At 36.0% G+C, this 24,253-nt stretch overlaps 1 protein-coding gene across 1 annotated transcript in view; it reads right to left on the bottom strand.

Moving 5' to 3' along the window:
* Positions 1–22,710, bottom strand: part of LOC122442456 (28S ribosomal protein S10, mitochondrial-like) — a 43,226-nt gene extending 20,516 nt beyond the window's left edge. The window contains exons 1-3 of the mRNA XM_043470334.1: positions 22,645–22,710; positions 11,455–11,525; positions 3,397–3,544 (exon numbers count right to left, since the gene is read on the bottom strand). Coding sequence (XP_043326269.1) covers positions 3,397–3,544; positions 11,455–11,525; positions 22,645–22,710 — 285 coding nt within the window. The remainder of the gene's footprint in view (positions 1–3,396; positions 3,545–11,454; positions 11,526–22,644) is intronic.
* Positions 22,711–24,253: the final 1,543 nt, after the last annotated feature.

The raw sequence follows: 24,253 nt of genomic DNA on the forward strand, positions 1-24,253 counted from the left end.
ATCCAGGATTTTCATACTCACATGCAAATCCAGTATGACTCATTTTATTAAGAATATTTCCCATAAAATCATTCAACTCTTGATATAGTTGAATGTATTTTATTGCATCTATAATCAATTCTTAGAACACTGACAAATTTAAAAAATATTGAAGGGGAAACCCAAAGAAAGTCATTTTTTAACAGTCTCTTTTCTCTCTCAATGTGAAACCCTCTGCTTTTGTCTGCTTAAAATAATTTGTGACTCTTCATCATTGCCACTAAGTGCAAGCTGACAAGAATTTGAATTCTGCATTTTTCTTTTTGCTGTGAATGCATGCAGGGTCCTAATAGATATCAATTAAGTCTAACTGGTCTGTTGTATCATTTAGGACCTCTGTTGACTTACTGATTTTCTGTCTTGATAATCCGTCCATTGATATCATGTGATATTAAAAATATTTTGCTATTTTTATATTATTTCCAATTTTTCAATTTTGTTTATTGGTATTTGTTTTATATATGTAGGTACTCCTATATTGAATTAAATATGTATATGTTAATAAGTGTAACAACCTCTTCCCTTGTAGCAATCCCTTTAGCGTTGTATAGTGATGATGTCTTCTTTGTCTTTCTTATGGACTTTGTTTTAAGTATATTTTGTCTAATATTAGTATTGCTACTCATTCTTTCTTGTTTTTCCATTAGCATTAACTATCATTTTTCATTTCATTAATTTCAGTCTGTATTTCTTTCACCCTGAAGTGAATCTTTTGTAGGCAGCATATTTCAGGTTCTTGTTTTTTTTTTTAATCCAATCTGTCACCCAGTGTCTTTTTATCAGAGCATACAGTCCATTGACATTTAAAGTAATTATTGATGAATGCATACTTATTGCCAATTTAATTCATGCCTTTCACTTTTTTTGTAGTTCTTTGTTCATTTCTTCTTTTTTTTTTTCCTTTTGTATTTTGATGATTTGTAGTATGTTTGAGTTCCTTTTTATTATTATTATTTTATTTTATTTTATTTTTGTGAATCTTACGTATTGTTTTGGTTTGTGGTTACCATGGAGTTCAAGTACATTGATCCAGAACTATACATACTTGCTTTAAACTGATAACCATTCAAGTTCAAACACATACTAAAAGATCTATATTTTATATTCCCCTCCCTCACAGTTTGTAATTTTGATGTCCTATTTTGCGTCTTCGTGTTTATCTTTTTATGGTTAATTGTGGTTATAATTGGTTTTCACAATTTTTTTATTGTTTTCTTAACCTGTGTACCTGCTTATTTAAGTGATCTTCAGTGTTTTTATGTATTTGCCTTTTGTATTATGATTTGCCCTTTTCTATAGATCTTGCTTCTTTTCTATTTAGAGAAGACCCCTCAATATTTCTTTTAGGATAGGCTTAGTATTGCTGAATTCTAGTTTTTGTTTGTCTGAGAAATTCTTTCTGTCTATTGTAAATGATAATCTTGCTGATAGGTTGCTATATTTCCCTTTCAGGATTTTCAGTATAACATGCCATTCCCTTCTGGCCCACAAAGGTCCTGCAGAGAATTCAGTTGATAGCCTCATGTGGGTTCCCTTCTAATTCACTCTGTTTTTCTCTTGCTGCCTTTAGAAACTTCTCTATCTTTAGCTTTTGCCATTTTGATTGTTATATGTCTTTGTATGAGTCTGTTGGGGTTCATCTTCTTTGGGGCCCTCTGTGTGTCCTGTAACTGAGTATCTGTTTTCTTCTTTAGATTTGGAAAATTATCAGCCAGAATTTCTTCAAATACATTTTTGATCCAGTTCAAGGAAATGACAGCTCATTCCAGTATTCTTGCTGGAGAATTCCATGGACAGAGGAGCCTGGCAGGCTACAGTTCCTGGGATTGCAAAGAGTCAGACACAACTAAAGCAATTTATCATGCATCTTTCTCTCTTCCTCTTATGGTGCCCCTATTATGCACGAAGTGAAGTTGCTCAGTCATGTCCAACTCTTTGCGACCCCATAGACTGTAGCCTACCATGCTCCTCTGTCCATGGGATTTTCCAGGCAAGAGTACTGGAGTGGGTTGCCATTTCCTTCTCCAGGGGATCTTCCCAACCCAGGGATCAAACCCAGGACTCCCGCATTACAGGCAGACGCTTTACCGTCTGAGCCACCAGGGTTTCTTTCTGTTTTATATGATCCCATAGATCTTGTATGTTGCTTTATTTTTATTTCATTGGTTTTTTGTCTGCTGTTCTGATTGGGTGGTTTCTATTATTCTATCTATGTTCCAGATCACTTATTCATTCTTCTGTGTCATTTATTCTGATCTTTATTTTTTCTAGATTGTCTATTTTTGATTGGTTCATCTTTATAGTTTCTGTAAAGTTCCTTGTTCCAGTTATCTGCATTTCTATCAATTATATTTTTTAATCATTTAGCATTTTTATTACCTCCATTTTGAACTCAGGGTCTAGTATATTGGTGAGGTCTGTTTTATTATTCTTTCAGGTGTTTCTCTTGTTATTTTAGTTGGGAATAGCTCTTCTACCTTTTCATTTTAACTTTCTCTGTCTGTATCAGTGTAGGAGAAACAATTGTCTTCTCTGGTATTTAAAGAGTATTTTTATGTGGGAGCTTCCCTCTATAGACGTATTTCCAATGTTTTTGGTAAGAGGGCTGGGTGTGTTATACAAGTCATGTCTTCCTTCAAGATGTGCTGGATGTTATCCCCTTAATATAAGGTATGATTTTTGTTGTAGAATCTAGAGCCTATTTTGGGTGTGACATGGGACTTCCTATCTATCCTATGGCTGTAATCACCTGTCAGAGATAGAGACTGCTCCCCAATTGTTGCAGTAGAAGCCCTTAGGGTTGGGTTGAATCAGGTTCCATTTTCCTCAAGTGCGTGCCCTGCCCCAAAGGAGGTACTTTCTAAAACAATCGAGACCCCTATGCTACAGTGGACCTGTGTGCCACCTGAATAGGCATCTGCAGTTCTGCTCAGAAGCATCCCTTCCCTGATGTGTTCATCTCAGATCTAGTGAAAGGCTATGATGTGCAGTAGACTAGGGCCGGGGTCAGGTGCTGTGGTTGTAGGAACTGAGATGGTGATACTATCACCAGAGATCTATGCCACTTCTCTGGGACCTGTTTGCGCTGGATCAGGAGCCAAGCTCTGGTGTGAAGTGAGTAAAGCTGAGATACTCCCACTGGGAAGTGACCTGCTGAATACTGCTAAGTGTGCAGATAAGGACTGTTGCTGCCGCGCCTGGGCCATGCCATAGGCCCTCTTGGTTGTCTCCACATAGCTTGAGGAGTCCTCTCCCGAGCCTGTCTTCCTGAGGTGCAGTGCTTAGCCATTGTGAGCTCCTGTGGCATTGCCCACGTGTGCTCTACCAGTGTCCTCCATTGCTCTGCCTGGATCACACCCCGAATGTCCCGGTGTCTCTCTTGTCCGAGTATCTGCCCATGTCACATGCGAGGCTCTGATGTGGAGTGAGCAGGGCCGGTGTGTTCTCCACTTCACAGAGTGAATTGCTGTTAGGTGGTAGTCCCCAATGCAGGGCTCTCTCCACTCTGAACATCATGAAAATAGCATGTTCCCACGCTTCAGAATTAGTCTAGGCTTCTCCAGTCCTTCTATCTGAAAGTGGATTTTCCACTGGGCAAGGGGGCCTGTCTTCCCTGCACAAAACCACAGGACTGTCCAGATTGTGATTTAATTTGCTCACTCACCTGAGTGAGGGTCTGCCTGTGCAGACCTCCTTCTCCTTACAGATACCTCCTGGAGTGCAGGCTCCAACCCAATGCCTTTCCCCCCCATTCTATCTGTTTAAGTGGAGGTCTTTCTTAATGCTTTGCTTTTATAGGAGTTCTTCTCCAGTTTCCAGTTTGTTTCCATGAGAATTGTTCCACATGTAGATATGTTTTAGATGTGATTGTGGAGGGTGGGGGGAGCTAGCTTCATGTACTCCTACTCCAACATATTCCTCATCTCTTAATTCTTTTGTAAGTATTTTTTATTTATAATTATGTTGAATATATAATAGCATGTTTTTATATAGCATTGTCATATGAATATTCAAAACAAAAATCTTACAAAGAACCCAAAATAACTGCAGTCAAGTGTTTTGCTTAGTTATGTATTTTGTATAAGAAAAAAAAAAAAGCCAACCCCAAAACCAAGGAAACAAAAGCATCCTAGTGTGCCCTATTTTTGTCTTTCCTTGATAAAAGAAATCTTATGATGTCAACAGAAACAGTAAAGTCTTCCTAGTATTAATTTCTAATGAAAAGTCATATGGTGTATTATATGAAACTAAATATGAGACGAGAATGAGTAGTCATGCCAACTTATGTTTATAGTAATTTCTCGTGAAATAAAAGAAATAACTACATTGTTTACTCTGGCTATAGTTCAAATATTGACTAGCCTAAATTGCCTTCCTTTTGAGATAAGCTACCAGTGTTGCAGTGCTGTTTTTACTTGATTGGGAACATAGCCAACTATACGGGAGCCTAATTGACCATGAGTCTCTTGATGATTGTTATTGCCATAGGGAAGAACACCAATGCCAGTCTTCATCTTTACATCACGGTGTATAGGAGTACCAATAAACACAGCAAACCTAGGGAGTCAATTAAATTGCAGAAAGAAAGTGAAAGTTGCTCAGTTGTGTCTGACTCTTTTGTGACCCTATACAGTCCATGGAATTCTCCAGGCCACAATACTGGAGTAGGTAGCCCTTCCCTTTTCCAGGGGATCTTCCCAACCCAGGAATCAAACCCAAGTCTCCCGCATTGCAGGCGGATTCTTTGCCAACTGAGCTGTCAGGGAAGCCCCAAAACCTAATAACAGTTCTGTCTATTTGAGAAGCATTTCTAAGGTCTTGTATTCTTTCTTGTCAGGACTTTCACAAGTGACTACAGAAATACAGAATAGGCAAAGGTGATGACAATGAGACTTTGGGGAACTGAAAAAAGACCCAACCAAAAGGAATTTTTTCCCCTAATGTGACTTCCTTTCATGGTATCTCAGTCTCACCACTACAGAGTGCTTTTTGGGGTTTGTTTAAGAAGATACACACAATGTATATCTTTGGCAAGAATGCCAATCCTTTTATCTGTTCTCTAGATTTCATGCCCCTCAGGCTCATCTCATCAAAGGTAACATCTCTCTGTTATTTCTTTAGGTCTCTCTGTGCTCTATCCTTGTCTTCAAGCAAGCCCATTTTCTTGCTTTATTTTTCTTCCTACTATTTAAATATTCTAGAACTAATGATATCTAATGATTATATATTTTATCCTTGTAACAATGTTGAGTTATTATTGCCCTTGAATTTCAGATAGGAAACTATAGCCCAAACAAGCTAATCCAATGGCCAAAGTTATGACTACTAAATAGTAGAATCAAGATTCAATTTTCATTCCTGTTTAACCCTATTCCCATTACTTTTATAGCATCAACAGTTGCTTTTTTGCCAGTTATTCTACTTGCTGTCCATTCTTTTTTCTTTCCTTCAGTGATTTTATTTTAACCCTGATTTTTTTTTTATCTTTCTACATTTCCTGTCATGCTTGAACTTCTTGAGGTTTGCCATCTGAACAATCATCAGGCCAATACTCCTCTTTTGTAGGTTGATAAGGCTAATTCAGTGGCTTTCTTGTAATCCTTATTTCTTCCTAGTCTTTTCACAAATACACTGTTGAACACCTAGTCCTTAAAATGTGTATCACCCTTATTAATATGACATCACTGTTTCCTTTTTTCATTTTTAGCAAAATTACAAATAGTTTCTTAAACCACCTTTCTTAACATTTTGCTACAGTGTATTATTAAGTAATTGTGAAAAATGGAATCAAATTCAAATATCACTTTTACCATGTAATGTCTGTGTGATCTTGTTCAAGTTCCCTAATATCTCTGAACCTTAGCTGCATCATCTATGAAAGGCAGCTTAGAAAGATAAAGGAAAATTACTCATCTAAAGCACGTGGCACACAATGGATACTCAAGACATGTTGGTTCATAAACCTAAAGTTAGCATAATAAAACACTTCAAATGAATTAACTGTTGCTCACATTATAGGGGTATGTGTCAAATCACTTCAGGGGGGTCCCTGAAAGGCAGACAATCTGCTGTGGAATAGTTCCATTTGGCTTACAGCACTATGAACTTGCCAAATAGAAATTAAAATCACAACAACAATAAAATTAAAAAGGAGGAACATCAAATAAGCAAACAGAATATGACCCACATGTTCTGTTTATATATTCCTTGTTGATTAGCCCTATTAAATTAAGAAATAATGATACTATATCATGGTACTAAAGAACTATAAACTGGAAATACAGAACCAAATGAGAAATAGAACATTCAACCCAAAATTCCCTTCAGGTGTTAAGATAATGAAGTCAATGGATGTGCATGTTAGAGAGAATTCAGTTGTGAAGCTAATCATTGGAAGTAACTGTATTAGAATGTTTTACAGATTGACTATTGTAGTAGGCAGAATAATGCCTCCCACCATCACCATTAAAGATGCCCATGTTCTAATCCATAGAACTCTTGAATATGTAATATCACATGTCAAGTGAGAATTATGTTTACAGATGGAATTAAAATGGATAAAATCAGCTGACCTTAACATGTGGAGATTTTAAAGGGTTTTCTGAGTGAGCTCACTTTAATCACAAAGGCCCTTAATAAATGGAAGTGAAAATGACAGTCGCTCAGTCATGTCTGACTCTTTGTGCCTCCTTGGACTATACAGTCCATGGAATTCTCCAGGCCAGAATACTGGAGTGGGCAGCCTTTCCCTTCTCCAGGGGATCTTGTCAACCCAGGAATCAAACTGGGGTCTCCTGCATTGCAGGCGGATTTTTTTTTTCAGAGATATTGAAAAATGCTGGCTTTGAAGATAGAGGAAGCGACTATGAACCAAGAAATGCATGCACCTCTAAAATCTAGAAACTGCGAGGAAATAGACTTTCCCCTAGACTCTCTAGAGAGGAACGTAATTTGTATACATCTGACTTTGGTCTACTAATAGCTAGTTCAGAATTTTGAACTCCAATAACTAACTATAAGAAAATAATTTTATTGTTAAAATTCTAAGTTGATTGTAACTTTTTATGGCAGCAATAATAATACAACTATTATACTATTATCTAATGTTTTCCTTGTGGTTACTCTCTAAGTAAAATAAACAGAAAAGAATGGTGATTGAATTATCTCCGGGGAATAATGATGATCCCTTCTGAGTGCCACCCTTTCAAAAAAGAAACACCCACAAAACTCTATTAAAATTGTAGATTTTTAGGAGCTAGAGTCAAAATTGAGTGGATATATATTTGAGAAAACATTTTTCTTCAATAAACAACAACCACACATAATTGTAAATAGGTCATGATGCTCATGGGATATTTTAGATAATAATACCCCCTGAAGATTGAAAACGGCCAAAAATTTGTGTCTCTTTAACTGTGTTCCTAATTGTCAACATGCATTCCAAAGAATAGAAAATCCTAGGGAAAAAGTATCTTCACAAAAAATAATACATCATGCTAATTTTGTATAATTTTTGTCAATATCTATGCTTTTAAGATGCCAAGCCAATGAATAAAAGCAAAAAAGTAAATTGATTATACACAATGATAGTAGTCACAATAATTATAAGAAAACATAGTTTACCACACTTGATAACTTATGACATCCATAACTTTAAACATGGATATTTCTCTACTCAGATCATTTGGAAGTAAAGGATAATTTAGTGTAGAATTCCGTAAAGTGGAATCTAGTTGTGTCTGTCATAAGGAGAGGATATAGACAAACTCATTTAATTTAAACATCTCTAATGGAATAAACTGGAGTCTACATTAGGCCTTAATTAGACCACCCCTTAGCTGAAGGTTGTGATAAATAACTACTCAAGGGGCACTTCCTTAGCCAGACAGCAAGTTGCAATGATTTAAGAATTAGCTTCATTTTATGCTTCCAAGAAGCTGCATCACTTTGAGATTGAGTCTCCAGTGAGATTCAGAGTTAAACTGAGAAAAATATGATTTATAGATTCAAGCATCCATCTTTGGGAATAGCTTCCCCAAAAAATGTTACTCTTTTTGTAGTTAGAGCTGCTATAAACAATTAACTAGAAGGCTTCATGAAAGCATTAGAAAAGGAAGTGTGTACGCCATATGAACATCTGGGTTTGTTTTCTCTCCTGGCTTGAGGAAAGCTCCATGTTAAAACCTCAAGAAATATTTTACTATCATTCTTCATCCAACCTCAATTAAATAGGACGTGGTTTTATACCTTTGGTGGTTTTGAGGTTTTGGCATGGCTTACACATTTGGGTTTGGATACTTTTCTAATATTACAGCTGTTTTTAATATTGACATTGAAAACCAGAGGAAATGTATTAACTTTACTACATGACTGAGTGCTGTTGATTTTTTACTTTTTCTAGCACTTGTTTTAAGTGACCTGCTCTAGATTAATCCAAAATAATTCTTTTGATACATGGAGTTACCTGTCAAAATAGATATATTATGCACTGACTGTGGATCAAGCACTCCCTTTCCTCTTGTAAAATTACATCCGAATCTTTAGCTAAAGATGAGTAACTGTGCTCATGACAATCTTTAAAGAAAGACAAATTTTAGTTGGTCTTTCAAAAATAATAATAATGTATACATTATCAAACTAGCCAGTTCTGATCTCTCGCAACTCTCCCAATCCCACTGACATCAGAGAATTTGGGGGGTGGGGGGCGGGAATTAGTAGTTATAATAGTCACAAGTAATCAAAAGTTATTGATTTCAGGAAATTTAGACTTTTTTTTAAACCTAAGTTATGATATCCCACATTAGACTTTAAGGAAAGTCCAAGGAATAGTGCTGGCAGTGATGGCAGTAATACCTGAATAAAGTGATTGAATTTTTATTAAAATTTCAAAGCACTTTTATGCCTGCTGCTTATTTCGTCATCTGTAAAGCAGGCTGTGTAGGATTATTAAACATTTTGGAAAACAAGAAAAATGAAGTCCAAGGAAATTAAACATCTTGTGTGAGATGACACTTCTGTGAAGTGGAAAATCTAGGTTTCTTGGACTTAGCCCTATAGTCTTTACTGTCAGCAGTTTTCTTTACTAGTTTCTCTTATGACTAAAAGAATGATCTGGACACCTTTCTACTAGAGATTTCTGGAAAATACATTAACAGATTTGTGTAAAAATTTCTTAACAGTGTTTTCCAGGGACACAGTTTGAATATGATATTGTGCAGCTCCTGTCATCTAAACAGCAAAACTATACCTGGAAAAAAAGGACCTAGAATTATGCATTAATCGTTATAAAAACTGGTCTTGAGTTTGATTCTGATGGTCTATGCATACATAATCTGAGAAACATGACAAAATTATTGTTGAGACACCATAAGGGCAATTTCTTAGGGGCAAGAAATGCCCTGGGTACTTAATTTCACCAGGACTCTCATTTATTTGTGACAAGTTCTTTACTTAACCTGTCTCTAACTATTCACTTATTTAGTCTATAAAAAACAATGACACTATGGAATAGTTAAAAGAATGCTAGTAAAAAGTTCTTCAAATTACAAATTTTAGTAAAATGCCAGTGTACTTTTTTAAAAGTGTTATTTAAAAGTGTTTAAAAAATCATAGTACCTTAAATATTTTGTTCACTGAATTTCTAGCCAAAACTAAGATTAAATTTGTTCAACAATAATGTCTCTAATGAAATTAGTTATGTCCAAGTAGTCTCTTTATTTGAATAATGATGACATCAATATTAATGTAAGCACAATGTAAAATGGAAGTTGTAGTTGAAGTACCATGGCAATGTAGACTATATTCCAAAGAGGGGTGCAAGTGCATGATTCCAGAAGTGCCTATCAACTGTGAGTTTTAAACCCATCATCCCCACTGAGGAGATAAGAAGACTTGAGCGGATTAGAGATGGTGATATGTCAATAATTTTGTTAGAGAGATATTGGCATGTTGTTTATAATAACACATAAGGGTTATAGGTGGCCCTGTCCTTCATCAGAAGTTTAAGAACCAGGTCTTTAATTGGGAACTTTCAGAGCATCCTATATGGTTCTGTTTATTCTGTGGGACACCATGGATTGGTGTTTGACATACAACAAAGAAATCTGAAGGTATACTGAGTGATTAGTCAGTTGCTTTGATGGTGGAGAAAAGGAACCATTCTTATTGTCTGAGAATTGGCCTGAACTCACAAAGCATTTAGGGTTTTAAGGGTACTGAAAGCATGAGAATCTTCTTTGGTATATATACATGAAATAAATAAAGAAAGCCATTACTGGGCAATTTTCAAATATAATTCAAGTTCTCAGCAGAAAAAAGCTGGACATAATAACAGATGCCTGCAATATGTGAAAGGAATCACAGGGGAAAAGTTAGAATGGAGATGATTCACCAGTGCTTATGGAACCTCAGTTGAGTGATCAAAGTGATGAGAGTTTTTCTTTGAAAGAATCAGCATAAACATCATCAAGTTCAGAGAGTGGTAGATTTCCACATAAGCAACAGTCTTTAGAAACTTTTCTGCTGCCATGCCCTCCCACTGATCCAATCATAAAGGGTATCTGAAAATAAAATTAAGAAGACAGGAAAGGAAGAATAGAAGTATTTGGTAGAGACAGAATAAGGACCTACATACCCCTTTCCCCATTTTCCAGATTCTCATTTATACTAAGTAAGCCAGGGAAGAAATTTTAATTTTAACTTGAAAGCAAGATGGCCTCTATCACTGTTATTCAGGCCTAAAGAGTTGGTTTCTAAACTGAGACGCTGTGTGGATTGAAGAGATTGGTGAATAAGTTTTGCCACTTATGATTAACCAGAAGAGCCATTAGGCCCTGCCACAGGGTAAAATTAAAGAAACTGTAGAAACCATGTTGCTCTCGGGTGAAAGACACTCCATTGAGTCTTGCAGTAGAATGATGTAAAACCAGTAATAATAATCACTAAGAATATGGCAAAGTTATGGTGAATGGCCTACAATATAATGCATGACATTCTTCCTTTTTAAACAAATTATTTATGTATTTATTTGGCTGTGCTGGGCCTTAGTTGTGTCATGGTCGTGATTTTGTCACTAAGTCGTGTCCGACCCTTGCGACCTCATGGACTGTAGCCTGCCCAGGCTCCTCTGTCCATGGGATTCTCCAGGCAAGAATACTGGAGTGGGTTGCCATTTCATTCTCCAGAGGATCTTCCTGACCCAGGAATTGAACCCGGATCTCCTGCACTGCAGGCAGATTCTTTACTGACTGAGCTATGAGGGAAGCCCTAGTTGTGGCATACAGGATCTTTTAGTTGCAGCACGTGGGGTCTAGCTCCCTTAACCCTGGCCCCCTACATTGGGAACATGAAGTCTTAGCCACAAAACCAGCAGAGATATCCCTTGACTTTTTTCCTATCTCTAAACCTCCAACTTACGTTTTCAGACTCAGAGCATCTTCCTTCTGATATCTATTATCCACTTCTTTTCTCAAGTTTCCATTCTGTTTCTAAAAATATAAAGCAAGGGGTTTTGTTTTTCCTACCAGCCTGAGAACATTTTGAACTGTGTTATGGGAAAAATAGAGATCTACACAGCTGTTAAGATACAGTATTAAATACTTGCATTCCCTCTCTTTTATGAAAGAGCATGTAGTGATAGAACAACTTGTGGGGAATTAATAATAAAATGGTAGCTGAACTAGTTTAGACATGTTACTCTTTGTGCTTTCAAGCTAATGATAAAGGAGCAGCAATACTGTGCAGTAATGGCTTCCCCCTTCCATTGTTTTTCAAAACTGCACTCAATAAACTACAGCCTCCTTATACTCCTTTAATAATCAGCTGTAGAGTTAGGAGCAATATAAATGCATGTCCATATTTTATAGTAACTAAGAAATCATTCCTATCTATAATCACAGTCAATACTTGGACAAAAGGGGAAAGATTTCATTTTATTGATGTGTTCATGCCTGGAAAAGCAATCAAGTTTCCCCCTTTTCTATAGTTGCATTGACCCGCCCTAGCTGGGTTTACTTTTCCAAATTATAAGCAAGCCAGGTAATTTCATTGTTAAAGTCTTTAAAGATCTAGCTGTTATTTTATTTTCTGTAGTTCTAATGGGAGTGATAAGAATCTGCCCGTCACATTTATCTTTTGCTCTTACTCCCTCAAGGGCTAAGCTGATTCTCTATTCATTGGCGTAAAATCTTGATTAAGCTTTGGCTGGAAACTAATAAAGCCAAAAACTGGAAAATGGAATAGTCCATTATTGATGGAATCGTGCCTTAAGGAGCATTGGGGGGAAGCAATAATAAATGTTCTTTTATTAAAAATTGTGTTCAGCTAGTCTGACTTTGTCAAGTTACTGATGGAATGCAGGGGAGTTGGACGTAGCACATTCACAGATCGAACAAGAACGTTGAAAGGATGGAGGCGTGAGAGCTAAAAAGATTTTATTTTCAGGTCTTGTAAACTAATATGGAATTATACATAGCTACTCCAGAGTTGGCAGTGATATCTAGTTCATGTCATGTCTAATACATGACAATGCTGTAAGGTCTTGGTTGTCTTATCATACAACCTCAAGCAGAAGATGCCAAAGATAAACACTTTGGCATAAGTGATAAAACAAATTCTTTTTCACAGACATTAGTTATTGTATTGGGAATTTTTAGGGAGTTATGTTCACTAGTAATATTTAGTTTTTGTATTTTATGATAATGTTGACCTTTCCATCATGTTCTCTAAAATGTTGAAATGTTAGTTCAAACCTCCCACTCTATTTGTAGAGTTCATTATTTCTTCTCATAGATGTCTTTTTTTTTTTTTTTACTTGCTACATTTTATTGGATATATACAAATTTTAATGCCTATATCTCCCGGTGAGTCTTCACCATTTGGATTTCCTCTCCTTATTTCTAGTATCTTCTCTTCATTAAAGCTTAGTTCATGTGATGTTAACATGGCTACACAGCCTTTCTTTAGGATATAGTTTGTCACTTATATTTCCCTCAGCTTTCTTCTCTTAGTTTTGTATCAGTATGTTTATATGTGCCTCTAGTAGACAGCTCATAGTTAAATTTTTGAAACTTCAAATGCAATCTGAAAATATTTAAATGGAATGTTTTATACAATTATACAATTACCAAAATATTTGGATTTATACCTACCATCCTATTTTATGCTCAGTAGCATCCCTCCTGTTTCTTTTACTTTCCTTCTTGATTTGTCTCAGATTATGTGGATATTTGTATCATTGCATTTTCCTCTTAATGGCTGACTTTCACTAGCACAATTTTATGTATGAGGAAATTGAGTCATAGGAAATGTTGCCCTTAGGAAAGTTTGCTCAAGTGTTGAAAAGCTTGTTGAGTGACTCTAGAGAACAAGCTTTTATCTATGATGCTCCTGCTGCAGAAGCAAACTGGATGATCATCATCAACTGGTTGATCATCATCAACCCTACATAGTGGAACATTGTTATAGCTAATATATTTAAATTGAATTCTTTCACTTAAATTCTCCCTTTTATTGTTTCTGTGCTGTGGTTTGAAACCCCAGGCTTCCAATTCAGCATGAAAATTGAGGCCAGAAAATAGTGTCTGCTGATAGATTATATATAGTCAACTCTGAATTCCAAGATGACCCTTGCAGAGCCACATTTTCAAGAAACAGATTTGGAAGTCATCTCTCTGCAAGCTTAAAGCAAAATAAAGCTTATTAATTCCCAACAAATATGTTTGGCACTTTGAATAAGACCAAGCAGATGAGGAATCAGAAAGTTGTTTGCATGTTGCCATGTATCTCTGAATTAAGATATTTTTAAAGAAAATTTTAAGGATTCTCTCAATTTCCCAATATTATTAAACATTCTAAATTAAGGTTTTGTTAATTTGGATGTATTTGTGTATAGTGATAAGAGAGGGACTAGAGGCTAGCAAGCAACATCAAAGAAAATGACCATATAGAATTCTGTTTGATTGCCATCATAACTGACAATAAAAAAACTTTGATTTTGTAAAGCGTATATTTTATTATTTCTCCTGAATTTAAACAAATCATTTAGTTACAATGCAATATCAGAATAATTTGGCTGAATTGCCTTTCTGATATTTATAGCTCATATTTTATTAGACTTTTCTCTTTGGTGAGTCTAATTTTCCTAAACTTTTCAAGTTACTATTTATGAAGAGTAATAAAATTTACTTTCGGGAATTTGATTTTCCAAATAGAATTATAAACAGACCACTGAGGAAACTCTGAAGTAAAAGAATGAAATGCATTCACAGTAACTTGCCCATGAAGTCACATATAATTTATTTAATTAATTTAAAAAGTACATGTATGTGTGCACGTATGTGTGTGTGTGTGTGTGTGTGTGTGTAGTTGTTTTCCTCAATAGGAAATTAAATAGAAGAAAATTTAGTCTTAGGATGGTTTTGGTTGCTTTTTATTTGTATTTGTTTCCTTTTTAAATTAGTAAATGCAGTAATCCTACAGTAAACTTAATGTAGGCCAAATAAAAGTATTGAAAGGAGAACCTTCCAAAGTAAACTGTGATACAAATTACTCTTTTTGTACAAAACATTTGCAATATGACAAAACTCTTTAGCATGTTTGGATTCCTTCCTGGGAGTTATGATTTTTATAAACTCAAATTGGTTTGGATTTTTGACTCAACAAGTACCAACATTATTCCATTGGTTCAATTAGATCAGAAGACATTTTTCTGGTATCTGGCTTTGTGGTGTTTATTTTAAAATCTGGGAGTAATTCCAATGCTATTAAATGATCTCTCAAAAAGATGAAAGAGAGAGAAGGGACATGGCAGGGCTTATAAATACATGATAAAAAGTGATTCTGACTTCAAATCTTATATATCAAAGTGAGAAGTGATTTATTGCTCAAGGTATTTCTATTTCTCAAAACATTTTTAGAAATACCACTTGTGGTATTGCTAAAACTTAATTTATAAGGAATGAATGAATATTAGCCTTAATACTTTATAATCACATATCATTTTTGACCAAATATAATATCACACCTATTGGCCACCCATTCTTTTGGTAAGGTCAAGGTTTCCCCCCCCCCTTTTTTTAAATGTATTTTATTGAAGCATAGTTGATTTGCAATGTTGTGTTAATTTCTACTGTTCAGCAAAGTGACTAAGCTACATATACACATGAAAAAGAATACATATATATATGTGAATGCTTTTTCCTATTCTTTTCCATTACAATCTATCAGAAGATATTGAAAACAGTCCTCTGTGCTATATTAGTGGGTTTCCCTGGTGGCTCAGATGGTAAAGAAACCACCTGCAATGTGAGAGACCTAAGTTTGATCCCTTGGTTGGGAAGATTAGGACCTTGTTGTTTATCCATTCTATATTTAAGAGTTTGCATCTGCTAACCCCAAACTTCCAATTCATCCCTCCCCTGCCCACCTCCCTCTTGACAATGACATGCCTATTCTTTATGTCTATGAGTCAGTCTCTATTTGTAGATAAGTTCATTTATGTCATATTTAGATTCCACATGTTTGTGATATCATACACTATTTGTCTTTCTCCTTCTGACTTAACTTCACTTTGTACGATAATCTCTAGGTTCATTCATGCTGCTGCAAGTCAGTCCAAGTTCTTATTGCCATTTATTCTTAGAAAGCAAGTCCTCCTTCAAATTAAAAAGATGCTCTACTACATAGAATATTAAATATTCTAGAAAATAGAGATTTGTCTTTCTATTCTTGATATCAACAGCAGTGCCCAGAGGATCACTTATAACTAACAGGCAAGCTATGATCCAGAAACTTTAGCTTAACTGGATATTGACAGCCATAGTTTACAAGTGAAAATTTCAAAAAATGATCTCAAACTGATATGAGCAGTTATAACCAGATTTTGACCTGGAATTCCAAATTTCTAGCCTAGATTGCTATTCTCAGAAATTTAAGAATGAGGCAACCTGAGGAAACTAACTTGTCTTAAGATGGTCTGGAAATGGTCAGGAGTGAATTTGTGGAAAGGATGAAACTGTGTCAGAGAGATGCTGCCACCAACTCATGCTCCAGTATTGAAGCTGTGGGCCTGGATGAAATGGTGAATTACAGTGAAATTGAGCTAAAGTTTTAATAAAGTAATGAAAACACTTAATAGGAACATCTACGATGGAAAATAAGGAGGAGGATGGGTTCCTTAATATCTTAAGAAGATTGATGAAATGGCTAATGTTACATAACAAAAAACTCATTAGCTACAAAGACAGAGGTTTCTGGAAAGCAAGCAATTCTTTCAGTTTAACTTATTTTTATTTTGCTTAAGTGTCAAATGCCTTTTTAAAAATTATGTGTATGTTTTTATTTTCAAATACCATATCCAAATCAAGGAGAATAAATACAGAGAAGAGCCCAGGTCATAAACCTGACTTCATTTTGCAAGTCATTTGATATGTTCCAGATTTGAGACTTTAAATACATAATTTCCAGTTCCACAAGGAAATTCCTTAAAGTAAGAAGCAAAAAAAACTACCATATTTAAGAGCCATTTATATGGATAATCAGATTATATTTTTTCAGAGTATAGTTTCTACATCAAATGATAATGGCCAGATGAGAAGAATTTGATAAATTTCTCAGAAGAATGGAATGAAAAAAACCAAATGGCTATATGATAGATATTTAGCTATTTACACAAAAACAAAGGCAAATGAAATTAAAATGACAGTATTTTTCTATACCAATATCAGTTCCACTGAGGGTGGGGTAGGGCTTGCAAAAAAAGAAATAATTGTAACATGCAAATTTGATGCACGCCTTAAAAAAAAATGCCTTAAAATTGATTCTGACATTGATATTATATAATACCAGTATTAGTAGGATGAAATAGGCAGTAGAGAAAAGGGTCCTCAGATCTGCATTCTGGTTCTGTGAGTCCCTGGTTGGGCTTTCCAGGGGACACTAGTGCTAAAGAATCCCCCTGCCAATGCAGGAGACATACAAAACTTGGATTTGATCCCTGGGTTGGGAAGATCCCCTGGAGGACAGCACGGCAACCCACTCCAGTATTCTTGCCTGGAGAATCCCATGGACAGAGGAGCCTAGCGGGCTATGGTCCCATAGGGTTGCAAAGAGTCCAACACGACTGAAACAGCTTAGCACGCACGTAAGTCGCTAGTTCTGTAACACTGAGCAAGTCACATAGCCTCTCTAACAACTGTTACCCTCATGTGAAATGAGCATAATAAATTTACATTCCTGGTATGCATGTAATATAAAAGAAATTCATCTATAGAATGTTTTTGATACAGAGGGCTTGACACTAATACATGCTCAATTTTGAGGCTTTTTGAAAAAGAGAACTAGCTTTTTCAATATTTTCAGATGGAGAATGACTAAATTTTTCCTTTGATAATTTAAGCCTCTGTTTTATTTTGCTTTGTTTTACTTCTAATTAACTACTTTTATCAGCTTATGATTGACATACAATAAACAGCATGTGTTCAAAGTATACAATTTAATCATATTTGAACTATGTATAAACCTAAGAAACCATTTCCATAATTTCGATATATTTCCTTCAACCCTGATAATTTCCATCGATTCTTTTTAAATCCATTCTCCCCTCCTATATTTTCCCCTCCAATCTCTAGCCAACTTTTGAACTTCTGTTACTATAGATTTCTTTGTATTTTCTAGAACTCTTTTACAAAGGGAATCATGTCCATGTATACTTTTCACATAATTCTAAAGAATAGAAGAATTTAGAAGCATGGAACAAAGAACTATTGTAACTCTCCAAGCATAAAACAATAAATTTGTAACAGTTACTACCATCTTCCTATTAACCTTCTGCTGTTATAGTCAAATATTTTATTTCTTTATACATTTTAAATCTCACAATATAATTTTTGTTAAATAGTCAATTATATTTTAAAGAGTTTAAAAGATTAAAAAAACTTTTACAAGTACCCACATATTTTCCCTGATTAAAATTCATATTTCAATGTAGCATCATTTTCTTATTCATGAAAGACATCCTCTAAAATTCCCTGTACAGCAAGTGTGCTGATGATAAATTCTCTTAGTGTTGCATGTTCAAAAATATCTTATGTTGTCTTTGTTTTAAAAAGATTACTTTTGCTTATGACAGAAGTCTGAGAGATTTTCCTCTTATATTTAAGTATGTTTTTGCACTGTCATTGGCCTTGAATTGTTTTAAAAAGAAGTCTGTGATATTGTTTTCTATATTCCTCTGTATATATTATATCTTCTCTAGTTGTTTAAAGATGTTCTGTTTATTATTAGTATAAGCAACTTGATTATGATGTGCTTTAGCAGAATTTTATTTATATTTCTTATACTTAATATTTGTTGATTTTCTTGAATCTATGATTTATAGTTTTTATAAAATTTGGAAGATTTTTAGTCTCATTTCTTCAAATATTTTGTTTTTCTGTTCTATTTTTCCCTGTTCTCTTTTTTTCTCTTCTCCTTTTTTTTTTTTTTTTTTTTTTTTTTTTTAGTTTTTCCATTTATTTTTATTAGTTGGAGGCTAATTACTTTACAATATTGTAGTGGTTTTTGCCATACATTGGCATGAATCAGCCATGGATTTACATGTATTCTCACTCTTCTTCTTAGACCCCGCTTAGACTCTGGCCACTTGAAGTTGTCCCACAGCTCAGTGATGCTTTGTTTTTTTATTATTATTTACCATAGATGCTACTGTTTACTCTTCATGTTTTATTTGATATGACTCTTCTGCTATGTACTTAAATTTACTGATCATGTTTCTACAGTATCTAATTGTAAATTCCAGCCAGTGTGTTCTTCATATTAACTGTCAGATTTTTTAGTATCAATATGTTCAACTTGGATCTTTATTATATTTTACATTGGATCCCTTTGCTGGCTCTACCATCTTGAGCATATATAACTATAAACACTCATTTAATGTCCTTTGATTCTAAAGTTACCATCTATCTCTTATTTAAATCTATTTATAAAGATTGACTTATTTTTCAAAATTCTCCAAGCCAGGCTTCAGCAATACGTGAACCGTGAACTTCCAAATGTTCAAGTTGGTTTTAGAAAAGGCAGAAGAACCAGAGATCAAACTGCCAACATCCGCTGGATCATCGAAAAAGCAAGAGAGTTCCAGAAAAACATCTATTTCTGCTTTATTGACTATGCCAAAGCCTTTGACTGTGTGGATCACAATAAACTGTGGAAAATTCTGAAAGAGATGGGAATACCAGACAATGTGACCTGCCTCTTGAGAAAGCTATATGCAGGTCAGGAGCAACAGTTAGAACTGGACATGGACCAACAGACTGGTTCCAAATAGGAAAAGGAGTACAAGGCTGTATATTGTCACCCTGCTTATTTAACTTCTATGCAGAGTACATCATGAGAAACACTGGGCTGGAGGGAGCATAAGCTGGAATCAAGATTGCCGGGAGAAATAACAATAACCTCAGATATGCAGATGACACCACCCTTATGGCAGAAAGTGAAGGGGAACTAAAAAGCCTCTTGATGAAAGTGAAAGGAAAGAGAAAAAGTTGGCTTAAAGCTTAACATTCAGAAAACTAAGATCATGGCATCTGGTCCCATCACTTCATGGGAAATAGATGGGGAAACAGTGGCTGACTTTATTTTGGGGGGCTCCAAAACCACTGCAGATGGTTATTGCAGCCATGAAATTAAAAGACACTTACTCCTTGGAAGGAAAGTTATGACTAACCTAGATAGCATATTAAAAAGCAGAGACATTACTTTGCCAACAAAGGTCCATCTAGTCAAGGCTATGGTTTTTCCAGTAGTCATGTATGGATGTGAGAGTTGGACTGTGAAGAAAGCTGAGCACCGAAGGATTGATGCTTTTGAACTGTGGTGTCGGAGAAGACTCTTGAGAGTCCCTTGGACTGCAAGGAGATCCAACTAGTCCATCCTAAAGGAGATTAGTCCTCGGTGTTCATTGGAAGGACTGATGTTGAAGCTGAAACTCCAATACTTTGGCCACCTCATGTGAAGAGTTGACTCATTGGAAAAGACCCTGATGATGGGAGAGATTGGGGGCAGAAGGAGAAGGGGACGACAGAGGATGAGATGGCTGGATGGCATCACTGACTCGATGGACATGGGTTTGGGTGGACTCCAGGACTTGGTGATGGCTAGGGAGGCCTGGCGTGCTGCGATTCATGGAGTCACAAAGAGTTGGACATGACTGAGTGACTGAACTGAATTGAACAGCTCATTCTTACTTCTTTATATGCCTGGTAATTTTTTTTTTAGTTGCCAGATATTATTAATTCTATTTTGTTAGATGATGGATATTTTTTAATTCTTTAAAATCTTCTTTGTCTTGTTTCTGAAATGCAGCTATGTGGAAATGATTTCTACCCTTTGGAGGCTGGCTTTTAACCTTTATTAGACAGGGCCACAGCAACTTTTCACCTATGGTTAATTTTCTTTCTTCTTCTTTTTTTTTTTAACTACACTGGGTCTAGGTTTGGGCAGGTGGAGTCTAGTTTGCTGCCCAGGGATCAAACTCAGGTCCCCTGCATTGGGAGCTCAGAGTCTTAACTACTGGACCACCAGGGAAGTCCACACGGTTAATTTTGACCTGCTGCTGAGGCAATACCATTCCTTTGACTTTTTTTTCTATTGTATTTTGGTAATGGATATATTTTCCTACAATTATCAAATTTAAATGTACAGAAAACTGAAGAAAGTTCATAATAAATATCCATGTGTTTACTACCTACATTCTATGATTATCATATACTGAACCTCCTTTATAACCTATCCATCTCTCTCAATCCATCTGTAGTCTCTTTTATCTATATTAACCTAAAAACTCCTGATTTTTTAAATTTTCTTTCATATATAATAATATTTTCCTATATTTTTGCTTTCTTTTATTTTTTCTTATTCCTGAGGTCTCAAGACTTTTTTTTTTAAATCATGTTATTTAGGTTTATTCAGCTTCCTTTAGTCATTCTTTTAGAAGAGAGGTAATGGTGAGAAACTTTCATCTTTTTTTTTAGTGATAATATCTTGTTTTTTCTCTTTATTTCTACAGGGTATTTTGCTTGGATATAGAATTTGATTCAACAGGTTTCCTCCTTCAACACTTGAAAAAGTTGATGCTACTTTCTTCTAGCCTCTGTGATTTATTAAAACTTGGCTGACGTTTGAACTGCATTTTCCTTACCGGTATAGTGTTACTTCTTACTTTTTTTTTAATCACTAATTTTAATTAAGTTTGACAGTGACGGATACTGATGTGTATTTTGCTGTTTGTTTATCTTGTTTGAGGCTTGCACAGCTTTAAAAAAATCCGTGGACTTAAGTATTTTACCAAGTTTGAGAAAATTTTAGCTATTAACTTTTTATGTATTTTTCATCTCAACCCTCTTTCTCTTCTCTTGGAATTCTGATGATGTAAACTCTAAATCATTTGTTATGGTACCACAAGTCCCTGAGGCTTTGATTCACCCCTCCCTTGGTTATTTTCCTCTCTGTTGTTCAGATTGACTGATATCTATCATTCTGTATTCAACTTCCTTAATTATTTTCTCAGTTCCCTCTATCCTGATGTTGAACACAGGGTTGTTTTTTGGTTGTTGTTGTATCTTTATTTCTAAAATTTCCATTTTGTCCTTTATGTATTGTATTTATTTTCTGAGAATTTCTATTTGCTAATATTATTTTTGTTTTTTGATTTGTTTCAAGTGTGTTAATAATTGCTCATTGTACCATGGTTATTTTAAAACCCTTTTCCGAAATTTCTAACATCTGTATAACTTCTTTGCCTTTTCTCATTCAAATTTTGATTTCTCTGGTTCTTAGTGTGAAAAGTGATTTTCAAATAAAACCTGGACATTTAGAGTATAAATGTTAAATCATAGTTAAATATTTCCTTTTGGCATGGTTCCTCTGATTCCACCCTAGTAAGGAAAGGGGGATGCCCTCTCATTTCTGTGAGATACAAAAAGTGATGGAAATTCAGTTCCCCATGTGGACTCCATAGATACCTGGAACCCATATTCACATGGCCTATACTGATGCAATGAGAAGATAGCCTCATTACAGCTGAGTGGTTGTAAAAGTTCTTAATCTCCCCGAGACCTTCTTTGTACCTGAAGTCCAGGCTCCACATGTGGTCTCCAATGACACCACGGCCTTGTTTACCATCTGGTGGAGGCCAAATGCTATAGTTCCTATTCAGCCTTCTCTGACACCACCTTGGCATAGTATTACAGCACCTTGATATAGCCTGATAGCATGATCAGGCCACTCAAGATGATGGTTCTCCTGCCCTTCATACATCTCTCACTGAACCAGTCCCTGCTTTACTTGTACCCCAAGTTAATCAGTAACTACCCATGTGCTTCCCCCTGCCCCAGGTAGTTACTGTTCTAATCCTTAGACCAGAACAGCTCCACCATGCTAGGTTATCAAAGGGAAACATCTGCCCCGTGATGATCATTAACCCAAGGGGCTGTGAGGGACATGCTCCTCTGCTGGTATCCCTGGGAACAGATGAGCTATCCTGATGTCAATTCCACCCTCCCCATCTCCAGCAGTGCAGATTACTGCCATGCTTAGCCTGCCACCTACCGTGCATGGTGGAGTGTCACGCCAGGACTTTCTGTTTCTGGCCTGTAAGATTCCATAACCTGACATCGTTGATGTCTCTGTGATGGTCTCTGGGCTCTTTCTTCCGTCTCACAGCTGGGCAATTAACAAGGCTTGCGGGATTCAGTGCCCCACCTGGAAAGCCTACAAGTGTAAGCTCTCCACTGAGCCTTTACTACTGAGGGTGAGGGTGGGGGCCGCAATTTTTCTGTGATGTTTGGCTGGAGTGGAACAGTTATTGTCTATCTTACTAGACTGCCCCTTTTCTCACCTTTTAGTTAGAGAGAATAGTCTTTTGTTGTGGCTTTGCTTTGTTCATGCCCATTGGTATTTCAGGTTTCTGGCTTCTCAACTGTCAACTCAGTCTATGAGGCAAAAAGAATATACAGGGAACTTAACACATATCATTCCTTAGATCCTGAAATCTCTAGCCAGGCTGCCTCTTCTCTCCACCTATCAGTCTTCTTATTTTTTTTTTTTTAATATATAATGCTCAGAATTTTAATTCATACATATCAGGAAAATGAGGAAAATAGCAACATTTGTTTATAATTCCTGGAATCATGGATGAGGTTTCCAATGCTAGCTGATAAGAATAGAAACTATCTTTGGCCCTATATTTGGGCATCCCTGGGGGCTCAGATGGTAAAGAGTTTGTCTGCAATGCAGGAGACATGGGCTCGATCCCTGAGTCAGGAAGATCCCGGGCTCCTCTACCCATGTAATTCTCCAGGCAAGAATACTGGAGCGGGTAGCCATTCCATTTTCCAGGGGATCTTCCCAACTCGGGGATTGAACCCAAGCTCCAGGTCTTTGGAGAGAAAGAAAAGAAAGAATAGATATGCAAAGTTAAATAGAGGTAGATAAAGATTTATATACAGTAAAGATTAACTGCAAGGGGAAAAGAACAGTAGGACAAGCAAACAAAGGAATAAATGTAGGGGAAAAAATGATAATAGGTTTTAAAAATTGAAATTAAAAAAAAGAGAGAGAAAGGAAAAAAAAAAAACAGGAAAACTCCACAGAACTGCAAAAGCCCAACATAGAGGCAGAGGTTTATAACAACAATAAAAAAATTGTGACTGAAGAAAAAAAAGAAAAAAGCTCAAAAGCTTAATTGGATATCTTAGTGCCAGTAAAATCAACAACTACAACAGAGGGTGAGAAAAAAGGAGGGGTGGAGAAAGATCCAAAAGAATCTACAGAACATGTTAAAAAACAAGAATAATAAATGTTTTTCTTGGGTCACTGCTTCAGAGTCCTTTCCTGCTCTGGGAATCACAGTTCACCTGACTTCCATAGGATGCCCTCCAACACCGTGCTGATCTCTGCACCTGCTCTGGGGGCTGCTCAGATTCTAAGCTGGTCTTTCTCCTGTGTGTGTTTGCCCCCAGTGTCCACAGCTATCAGAGCTAGTGCATTTTCTCTTGTGGGCACTCTCAGTGGCCTTTTATATATTCCATAGACACAGAGTCTGCTTAGTTGATCGTGTGGATTTAATCAGCAGCTTGCACAGCTGGTGGGAAGGTTTTGGATCCTCTTCCTCAGCCACACCGCCCCTGGGTTTCCGTTGTGGTTTTATCTCCACCTC

The sequence above is a fragment of the Cervus canadensis genome, chromosome 5 (genome assembly GCF_019320065.1).
Source record: "Cervus canadensis isolate Bull #8, Minnesota chromosome 5, ASM1932006v1, whole genome shotgun sequence".
Classification (NCBI taxonomy): domain Eukaryota; kingdom Metazoa; phylum Chordata; class Mammalia; order Artiodactyla; family Cervidae; genus Cervus; species Cervus canadensis.